This window comes from Canis lupus, chromosome 27 (assembly GCF_003254725.2).
Source record: "Canis lupus dingo isolate Sandy chromosome 27, ASM325472v2, whole genome shotgun sequence".
Classification (NCBI taxonomy): domain Eukaryota; kingdom Metazoa; phylum Chordata; class Mammalia; order Carnivora; family Canidae; genus Canis; species Canis lupus.
This window is the reverse complement of record NC_064269.1, coordinates 38602303-38612961: the sequence shown is the minus strand read 5'-3', so window position 1 is coordinate 38612961 and position 10659 is coordinate 38602303. Positions and strand designations below refer to the sequence as shown.

The following is a 10659-nucleotide window of genomic DNA, read 5'->3' as shown; positions in this document are numbered from 1 at the left end:
GTGGGAGTTCCCCTTCTTGTCACAGGGGCGACCCTAAACATAAGGGATGGGTAGGCAGCTGCCCTTAGTATTGTGATCTAAAGTTATCATAAGGCCTTGCTGACCCTCAAATATTTCCCCCACCTGCACTCAATATCGGAAATTTCATCCCCTTCATGCCACTCATGAGCCACATTCTATCAGAGTTATAGGGACATTAGAGACCATCTCGTCTAATCTCCTATAGAAGATGAATGCACTGGGTTTAAGCAGTATTTCTCAAAGACCCCATTAAAATACATCTTGGTTACCTGGGAAGGATAACCGGAAGAACACATCTGTGCCACTAAACTCATTCGTAGAGTTTAATCGGGTTAGTTCATTGTCATCTAGCAGAGGGTTTGGCCTGGGGGAAGAGGGTGAGTGGGTCCAGGATTAAGTTTTATCTGAGAGTGGGAAAAGAGATACCATCCCCACAGAGCCCTCCTAAGTGGCTGTAGGAAGCCTAGGGTTCAGCATAACAGTGGGGGCCCAAGGGGTGAAGGGGAAGACATCTCCCCAAGGTGGTCCACTGTGGGGGCTTTGGGCTTCAGAGGGGCACTCCTGGGTGTGCCAAGTGTGGTGCCTCCCCTGGCTGGGTCTGAAAAGGTCTGTCTGCTGGAGGCAGCCCCTTACAGTTTTTTTCCCCTAAGATTTATGAAAGAGAGAGAGAGCACACATGAGTAGGGGGAGGGGCAGAGGGAGAGAAACAAGCAGACCCCCAGCTGAGCAGGGAGCCCAATGTGGGACTCATCCCAGGACTTGAGATCATGACCCAAGCCAAAGGCAGACGCTTAACCGATGGAGCCACCCAGGCACCTCCCATCCCCCTTTAGCTTTTTACTCTATTCAAAAAGATTTTCCAGGGCCCATGGCCCTCCTCATCTCCATCCCCACCCACAGACCCCATTCTAAAAGAAGTCCAGTGCCTCTTATGCCCCCTGCAAGGTTCAACCCCACCTGTGACAGCCCCATACCTGTGTTCACTGTGGCTTCCGCTGCCTGCTCTGGGCTGGGCTAGGCTGGTAGGACCTGCTCCTGAGGTGGGTGGGGACACACTCTCCTGGCAGATCTCAGCGTGTCCCAGCTCCCTGCACTCACCCAACCCCACATAGGGCAGGGAGAGAGAGGAAGCAGTGCCCTCAGTGGCCTTCACCGCCGGCTAGGGAAGAAACCCCAGCAGAGAATGGCACTTAATCCAGCCCCAACTCTTGCCTACTAATGCCTGCTCCCACCCATGGCTCACACACTCCCCAGCTTCCGGGAAGTTCAACTGACACACCCACTCACCGATGCTAGATGACTAACCCACTCACCTCTAGCTGTACTATACCAGTTCCCCCTGGGTGTCTCTCTTTGGGTTCCAGCAGGTGGTTTCATTCCTGCCACTCATAGCCCCATGCCACACCCTGTCCAGAGCCATTCCTCCTTGCTTCTGTCTGGCTTCCCTAGGCTGTGGGCTCTAGGGAACGGGGGACTCAGATGGTAGCCCCTCTGGCTGAGCCCGTCACCTCCTGCCTCAACAAGGCTAGGTGTATCATGCCCAATACACAAAAGCAACTTAAAGTTTTTGAGCATAGAGGAAAAAGGATATTGTGGTCAAGTAAGTCTGAGAAACACTAGGCTGAACAGGTTTCTCTATGACAGGGTTTCTCAGAGCGTTTATCCTGCCATTAGAAGATTGACCGTGTGTTCATAATTGAAGCTGGGTGAACGGTGCATGGGGTGCATCATACTATTCTATTTTTGTGCATGTTTGAATTTTTCCATAATAAACAGGTTTTTTTTTAATGCTGTTAATCACCATGAACCTGTAGAAGGAGAGACTACAGTTTCCCAAATATATGTGTCCCTAGAACACATTTCAGGAGCTCCCAAGTTATTAAAGGCCAATGCTGGAGGCAGACCTGAATGTATGTTGTCAAGATAGGACCACCTCAACCTTCAGATCATCTGGCCCATCACTGGATGTTAAATCAAGGGTTTCCTGAGCTCTGGGTCCCAGCTTTCCCCTCCCTCCTGATAAAGTGTAAGTTTTGCCCTACTTTCCTGGGGTTGTTCCCCCTAGGACATAATCTCAGTCACATTCCAGCCTTGATCCTCCTGAGGGACAATCTTATACCTGTCTGAGGGCATAGGCTTTAGAAATGAAGACACACACCCTCATGACCCACACAATCCCTAAGACCCCAGCCATGGCATCCTTCAATCCAACTTCCTGATTCCTTAGGTATTTTCCTGGCAGGTGTCTACTTCCTTGAGTACAATTCATGAGGTTCTTTCATCTTCAGATGGATCCATGAATCCCAGGGGTTGAAGTGTTGATTCCCATGGGGTAGGATGGCAGTGCTGAGGATGGAATCATTACCAAAGTAGGCCACACAGATTGAAAATAAACACTTTATGTAAAGACATCCTTTAAGGCGAGTGGAGTGCCCATCATGGACCTCTCTGGGACTGCTGCTCCAACCCAAGGCAAATGTGAGTCAGGGCAAGGTGAGAGACCCACAAGTGGCAGCCAGGAAAGCAAACTGACAGATGGGGTCTAAAGGCAATGGAGAATGTGGGAAGGTAGGGCTGGGGTGGAGGTAGCATGGACCTGAGTTCATCCAGCTTGGCCTAGAGTCAAGGTGCTGAATTCCTGGCTCCATCGAAGTACAAGGTCCTCGCTTTTGGCCTGGCTTAAGACACTGTAAGTCTCATTCTGCAGACATCTCATACGGGACACCTACACAGGGGTTGGGGACACGGAGTCTGCATCACAGAGCCCAAGAGGCAAAGGTGTGGCAGGAGGGAAGTGTCAGAAGTCCCGCAAGAACCAGAGATGAGCAGGGATGGGCACAGGGCAGTAGAAGGAAGGAGGAAACAGATGTAGGTTTTTAAGGCTGCAAGAGACGCCAAGTAGCCCAATCTCTCCTTCAAGAAGTGAGGAGGCTGAGGATGGAAGAGGAAGTAACTTATTCTAGACTATTGGGTGAGTAAGAGTAAGAGGCAAGAAGGACACTTCAATATCCAATGCCTAACCCAGCTAGGGAGTCTTGCTGTGGTGCCTCTTATTTGTAGCATGCCTCCTAGACTCCCCTTTGTCCCTGCCTGGGAGGGCCTCACTTACTCCAAGACAGGAGGAGTGAGAGAGGAGGCTTTGGTGGAAGCTTCTGCCCAGAGATACAATTTGGGAACTCGTTCTCACCCCAATAGACCCCCTGTGGTGACCAAAGGGAGGAGGAGGAGGGGGCAGGGTGAGGGGCTCACCTTCCGGTCCCGGCTTCTCATCAGGCACTGTTGGCTTTTGAAGGCACAGTAGTTTGGATACTGTACATAGTCTGTGTCACAAATCTAAGCCAGGATCCAGGAATGGGGAGGTGGGGAGATATCAGAAGCCTTCTAAGACACCCATCCTCCAGAGAGCCCATGATGGCAGAACCAGGGCCAGGGGCAGAGCCCTTGAGACCCAGCCCTTCCACACCTGGGGTGCCCCCTCTCTGAGGAATAGGCCTCTGTCGCCTCTGCTTTTCTTGCCCCACCCTCAGTCACAGCTTGGTGCTGAAAAGACGCCAGGAGCCAGAGAATGAAGTGGCTGCCTTGCTGGTCAGCTTGCTGGGAAAGTAGCCAAGGAAGAGGGAATGGGGAAGGGGGCCCAATTAATGGCCCAATCTCAGGGAGTCTTCTAGTGATGGTTAAGTGAGGGAGACGGTAGAAGAATCTCTAATGTGTGACCTTGGGTGCACCACTTCCCTCTGTGGATCTTGCCTCCCCATCTATAAATTCAGGGGAGAGAGAGGGATGACCTCTGAGACCCTTTTCAGGTCTAGGGGCCGGGGATAAGAGCTAGGCAGGAGCCCTACCAGCCCTTTAAGCTGTCCTGGCTTTTCCTGGCCTTGAATTTTTCCTGTTAAACCACAGAAAAGAGGGATCTGGCTATTAGTGAACAACTGGTAGCTCCAGAAGGGAGGTAACTTTGGGCAGAGAGGGAGCAAAGTCGATCCCGCTGAGCAGGGGAAGGCCTGGAACCATAGGGCAAGGAGCCCTGCCAGACTGAAGCAGGCCAGCACTGGGTCACAGGTCAGTGACACCTCAGGCATTACCTAGTCATCAGTTGAGAGGTGAGTCTCACTTTGGGCCAGTGTGGGAAGTGACTTGACAGAAGCCCCACAGCAGGTAACAGGCAGAGCGGGGATCAGAACCTCGGTCTCCTGCCTCCCAGTCCCTGGCTCTCCCACCCCTCTGCCCCTCTGATTCCTCCTACTTTGACCAACACAATCCTGCTCTTTTCTTTGAGAGGGGGTGGCAGGGTGTCTGTTGGAAAGAAGCAGGAGGGCTCAATGAGGGCCAGTTCCCTAGCCCCCTCGTACATCCTAGGGCTACTGGAGCAAGGAATTGGAAGGAACTGGAATAACTGGGGCGGGGTTGAGCTTTGGGGAAAGGCTCCAACCTTGGTGGGGAAATCCCCATCCTGGAAGCTAAGGAATTCTGTCTGGAGCCAGCCGGACACTCGAACATCTTCACAGCCCTTGGTGGCTAGTCGGGCACACCAGAAGTCCATGCGGAGTCCGCCATACATATCCAGCCCGTAGAAGCGGCCTGATGTTGGGGTTCCTACCTGTGGCACAAGGGATGGGGGAGAGGTGCACGCCCCTTTCCCCCCTACAGACCTCCCTTCCCACTGTCCAGTCCTGCCTGGAGCCTCAGGCCTCCCCACTGCAGGCTGCCCGGCTAGGTACCTGGGTACCGATGGACATGCTCTGGGCTATGAGCAAGGGGCTGATGAAGGGTGTTTTGTGGGAGCTGTCACACAGCTGCCGCTGCAGGATGGCCTCTGAGTGGCACTGTTCCAGCTTCAGGGAGCAGAAGTCACAGAGGTCACAGGTGGCTGAGTGTCGCCGCCCAAGGCTATCACAGACCTGGGGCAGGAGTGTGGTTGATAGAATGAGGCTGAAACACTTTGAGCCCCTGCAGAAAGTCTTTGTGTTAAGGCTCCTCCCAAGGCTTCTCCGGCTTTCCTCCCCGCCCCCTCCCCAAAGGCTCCTCCAGGACCTTTGCTCAGTGCTCTAACTCTTCACCCTCTTCTTCAATGATGTGCCTACTCCTGGCTAACCTTCACTTTCCTGTGGGCCACACCCAAATCTTTATCATCAGTTCCAATCTCTTTCCTGAGCTCCAAATCCTCATCGCCAAGTATCTGACAGACGTACGTCCTTAGACTCTGACAAGGACTCATGCCAGTCCCTTTCTCTCACTCTGTCAATGATAATACTAGTATTTACAGAGTCGACACAGTGCTAGGCACCACGGCCACAAATGCTCGCAGTCCAGCTAGCCTTCACCAGAGCCCTGTACTAGCCTAGGCACTAGAAACATCTCCATTTGACTGATGAGGAAACGGGGCTCAGTTGAGGCTGAGTAATCCACTCAGAACAGGAGCCTGATGACGGTGGAGCTCTCTCCCAGCTAACCCCCAAACCTACACTCTACTCAAGAACCCAAGTCTAAAACCTCCAAGTCCTCGGAAGATGTTCTTCAGAGTGGAGTTACCCATCTCCTAGCTGGGGTCCGTGCCCTGACTGGGCCTCCTCAGCATTCTCGGGTGCGTCTTGCTAACCAGCAAGTCCAGTCCACACCATCCTCCCCCTTGGTCACAGCACATGAAATCTCTATGTCACCTGTTTATTCCTCACATGTAAGAGATCATCATCATGTCCCTGACTCAAAATCGTTATTGGATTAGCTTTTCCTACCAAGTTAAATACAAATACTTCAGACAGCTGATTGAGATTTTTCACCTTGTGATCCTTCCTATCTCTCCATCTCCTGCCACCCTGCTCCCAGTAAAATGGGCTTCTGACTGTTCCCTTAACCAAAACCAGATATCCAGGGAGCTCTCCATGACTCCTGAACTTACTACACTAGGGGAAAAAAAAAAGTCTCAGGGGCATCTGGGTGGCTCAGTCAGTTAGGCATCTGCCTTTGGCTCAGGTCATGATCCCAGGGTCCTGGATCAAGCCCCATGTTGGGCTTCCTGCTCAGCAGGGAGTCTGCTTCTCCCTCTCCCTCTGGTCCCCCCTCTGTTCCCCACTCACACCCTCCCACATTCATGCTTTCTCTCTCCCAAATAAATAAAATCTCAAAACAAAACAAACAAAACAAACCCTTGGGATGCCTCGGTGGCTCAGCGGTTGAGTGTTTGCCTTTGGCTCAGGGCGTGATCCCAGAGTCCCAGGATCAAGTCCCATATTGGGCTTCCTGCAGGAAGCCTGCTTCTCCCTCTGCCTATGTCTCTGCCTCTCTCTGTGTGTCTCTCATCAATTAACAAATAAAATTTTTTTCAACAAATAAAATCTTAAAAAAGAATCTCTCTCCAATGCCTACCACACACTTCTTTTACAATGCTATTGAATCCTTCATGGCTCTTGGACCCCTTAAGGCCAGGAGCAGTATGTTCATTCTGGGTCCCCTACTATTCCCTCTAGCAGGTATCTCCACGAAGCCCCTTCTTTTGCCTGCTTAACTTCTTTTATTTTCAGGTCTCTGTTCCTTCCCAAATGTGGACCATAGGGTCCCGCATCTGCTGCCTCTAGACTTTGTACTTATCCATGGCTGCAATTACCCATCATACTCTTCTGTCTCCTCATCTGTCTCTCCTACCAGACTCTAAGAAGATTTTACTCATCACCAACATCTCAAGTACCTAGCACAGAGTTGGTATGCTGTACTAAAAAAATCAATTATTTGTTGAGCAAATGGATGAATGGATGGCATGTTCACTCTTAACACATATTTGCTAACTTGTCTTATCTGGAAACCTATAGAATACCTTCCTGGGAATAGGACTCACTGGGTGCTGAGGGCATATTGAGACTAGGATCTCTCTACAGATTGTTGGAATGGGTTCTGTGACCCCTTTGGAAAGGATCACTGCATCTAAGGCAATGCTAAGTATTGAAGATGGTGAACTAGATCAGGAGATAGCTCAAGCCTAACAGCTTAGAAAAGTGAAGAATGAACTCTGGACTGGAATGGGTTCCAGACTAGGTCTTGAGCCTTCTTCCTTTAAGGTGAACTGGAGATGTCCTTCCAAAGAAGGGATTCTCACTCATTGGAGAGACCAGCCTTTCCCCACACTCTCAAGTCCCAGTATAGCGCCAGGCCCAAAGGATAGCTATCACTGAGCATGTATCCATTAAACAGCATTGCAGTCGTACCGGCTTCCCAAAACCAAGGATCTCCTCCTCCACGTACTGCCAGGCCTTGGCTGTGGGGGTTATGGTGCAGGTGTTCTCCACAATCGAATAGCACAGCACCAGCAAAGCCTCTACGTGGGGCATCTGCAGGAGGCTGCAAGAAGACAGCACTGGCTGGTGAGGATGGGCCAGAGGGCTGGGACAGAAAGCCACATCCACTCTTTGCCTCTCCCCTTGGTGTCTGGATTTGGTCACACACATTCAGCATGCTGATGGGGCTTTAGAGGCCTCCAAACCAACTGCCTCCTTTTACAAATGAGGAACTGAGGTCCAGAAAGGGGAAGTAATCTTCCCCAAAGTTGCAATGCTAATCTGAGACAGAGACAAGAGCAGAAACCAAGACTGGTGGCTGCAGGTATAGGGCTCTTTGCCACTACATCACACAGAGAATGAGCATCTAGGACAGTGCTTAAGCCAGTGATGGTGACAGAACAGCTGAGGCAGACAGTTGCTAGACACACATGAAGCCCAAGCAGGTCTGAGTGGGTCTGGGAAGCCAAAGCTGGGAAATGGAGCTTCTCCTTCCCATAAAAGGCAGCATCAGGGATAGGGCTGGTGGTGGCGGGAAGGGAGTCAGGACTGCCTGTACCTGTCACGGGTTGGCTTTTTCCAGACGGGTTCTTCATCATACAGATCATTCATTTCATCCATCTCCTGGGCTGATCGAATGAGCTCCTGGATGTTCTCTATCATCATAGGCGTGGACTCCACTTCCCGCACCCGGGGAGTGAAGGAGAAAGGGTTGGAAGACACAAATTCTGACTGGAACTTGAGCTCTGGGTCTGTCTGCAGCCCTGCCATTGACTCCAGTCCCTCCTCTGCCCCCTGTCCTTCCTCTTGCTTTTCCTCCTCCAGCTCCTCCTCTTGCTCTTCTTGCTCTTGCCCTTCCTCCTGCTTATGTTCTTGCCCTTGTTCTTGCTTGTGCTCTTGTCCTTGTTCCTGCTTGCGCTCTGAACCTTGCTCCTGGCCCCCCAGGGACAAGGACGATTGCAGCAGTTCCTCCACATTGTTGTTAAGCCTCTCAGGCCACGGCTGGAAGGCCTGTCGTTCTGTGGCTGCACAAGGGTTTGGGAAAGGATCGAGAAAGAAAATAGAAAGGAACAGTCAGGCTTCTGCTCCCTGAGCATCTCTGCAGCAAGAGGGACATGCACAGAAACACAAAGGCACAGGAAAGCCGCCCAGACACTGATTCACACAGTCAAGCACAAAAAAGCATGGGAGATTAATACGACCATCAAAATAAAAGAAAAATTGCCAAAGCAATTGTGGTTCTTCTTTCTACCTCCCTTACATGTGCTCCTCTGCCCTAATTCCCACCTCAAATACTACCTGTTGGCCCTCTCACTTATGAAACCCCCAAGATTCTGAATAGCTAGCAACTGATCGTTCCTGGAGTGAAGATGTTAAGCCAGAGGACTTCCAGATGCAGGAATGTTTTGGGGAGCTGGGAAAAGTGAATTTTTCCTAGCCTTGGAAGTAATGTCAGAAAAATACCCTGAAGCCCCAACTTGTATTCATAAAAAGCAGTCTCCTGCCTTATGTAAATAGCTGCCTGCTGCCAGCCACTCCCCCACCCTGCTCAACATTCTTCCCCACTCCCTACACTGGTGCCTTAACTCCTGGGCTCTGGGATTTGTGCACAGCTTGCAGGTAGCCTCCCAGGTACTGGGAGGGTCTCACCTGTGACGTGAGATGAGAGGGGGGAGGTCATCGTGGTGGGAGGGACATCGGAGGAAGCATCAATCTCCTTGAGAGTGTTAGGTGAGAGGATTGAGACTGGCTGGGAGCACCGGACCCTCTGCAAGAAGAGAAGGACAGTGGGCATGCCTTTCCCATGGGGCAGACTTTTACTCCAGTGCATGGCTCAGTCCTTTTCTGGCATGTCTCCTCTCTAACAGTTCCTGGGCAGGGATGAGGAGATATGGTCCCTGGTGGAACCCTCTAGACCTGAGAAAGGGTTCCCTTGTGAGATAAGACTCTGGGCCACACTTCTGCCCTCACTCTTGTGTTTGACTTGAAATCACTTGAGAGTTAGAGAAGAAATAGGAGGGCTTGTCCCTTTGCCCCTTCACTTCCCTCTTCCCTGATTTTCTTGTGGTAACAAGGTTGTTCCCGAAGGTCTGAATGCCCAAGGTGAGACTGACTCAGGTTACTCTTATCCCCGCATTGCAGATGACAAAACCAGGGCTTGGAGAGACAATCTAACCCAGGGGGTGGTGGCACCTTGGTGGGAACATTGGCCGGGTTCTGGGGCAGGCAGGGATGGAGTGGAGGAGCAAAGTTGGGGCCTACCTCATATGTAATCTCAGTAAACAACTGGCCAAGTGGCAGGCAGGGAGGGAGGATCTCAGGACAGCCCTCCTGGAGCCCATCCTCATTTCCTCACCCCTTCCACCTCTCCCCTGGTCCTGGGACACTGAATCCAACCTTTGTCTGGAGCCTCACCTTGGCGTAGTAGACGTGGTTGGAGCAACGATACTGAGTAAACTGGCAGAAGGATTCAAACCAGGAGGCATAAGGGAGGTCTGAGCAGACAGCGCCTGAGAATGGGCAGGGGTGGAGAAGGTGAACACAGACAAGGGGGCGTCGCCCTCCCTGACCGGGAGGGGCCTGTGGGCTCCTCGGGTCTGCAGAGTGGAGACTCTGGCTTCGGGGTGAGGAGCAGGTCATCCCCTCCGGTCTCAGGCGAGCACAGGCCCGCCCCCCTAGTCTGGCCCTCACCATCGGGCACCAAGCCGTGATTTTCATACTGGTCCAGCTGCACGAGGGTGGGGTTCCGGCAGCCGTGCGTTGCACGGAGACGGCAGGTAGTCTCTGCTTTCCAGGTTGGGGTTAGCAGCGCGAAGAAGCGTTCATACTCGGTGGAAGACAGAGGGCTGCCTGGCGTGGAGGCCGAAATTGAATCCTGGGCTGGGGCAGGTGTCGGAAGTAGGAGCAGCACTGCGGGGCCAGGAGACACACGGATGGATGGATGGACCAAACCCCGAAACCCGCTCGGGGCGCTGGACTGACCGACTGGCAAGCGGGCCCCGTGGAAGGCAGCAGCTGGGGGCGTATGCCGGGACCTCGGCTGATGGAGTGACACACTCCGGGGACACAGGCTGAGGTCTGACCCCAGAAGCTAGGGAGCAAACCCAACGCGACCACCCAGGAAGGTGGTTCAGGACCACACAGCAAGGGCTTTGGGAGGCGGAGGCTGAACCCCGGGACAGAGCCGGCTCCGGTCGGCGGGGGCAGCTCACCCTCGAGGAGTGAGAGAAGGAAGCCAGCAGCTAGCTTCCTCATGGCCCCAGTGGATCTGCCCGCGTTTCCCGGACCGAAGCGGCCTCTAACGGGCCAAGCCAGGGAGCCGGCGGCGGGCGCGGGTCGCCCTCGGGGGAGAAGGTGCGGCCCCCACGTCACA

The 10659-nt window shown here is 52.7% G+C and overlaps 1 protein-coding gene across 1 annotated transcript; it reads right to left on the bottom strand.

The window, feature by feature from the left end:
* Positions 1–2404: 2404 nt before the first annotated feature.
* On the bottom strand, positions 2405–10656 carry LOC112675335 (acrosin binding protein). The gene is made up of 10 exons (XM_025471905.3): positions 10499–10656; positions 9978–10196; positions 9702–9796; positions 8937–9054; positions 7846–8311; positions 7218–7350; positions 4740–4919; positions 4451–4618; positions 3271–3354; positions 2405–2746 (listed from the first exon to the last, which is right to left on the bottom strand). Exons 1-10 carry the CDS (start codon positions 10539–10541, stop codon positions 2624–2626), a joined length of 1629 nt encoding a protein of 542 aa, XP_025327690.1. The 5' UTR covers positions 10542–10656; the 3' UTR covers positions 2405–2623.
* Between the last annotated feature and the right edge of the window lie 3 nt (positions 10657–10659).

Bases quoted from the DNA above. Each gene is read 5' to 3' on its own strand.
- LOC112675335 (XM_025471905.3), bottom strand. From the start codon at position 10,541: ATGAGGAAGCTAGCTGCTGGCTTCCTTCTCTCACTCCTCGAGG. The intron at 4,619-4,739 runs GTACCTAGCCGG...CTTGTGCCACAG, and splicing joins GCATGTCCATCGGTACCCAG to GTAGGAACCCCAACATCAGG. The intron at 2,747-3,270 runs GTGAGCCCCTCA...ACCCCTGTGTAG, and splicing joins TGAGAAGCCGGGACCGGAAG to GTGTCCCGTATGAGATGTCT.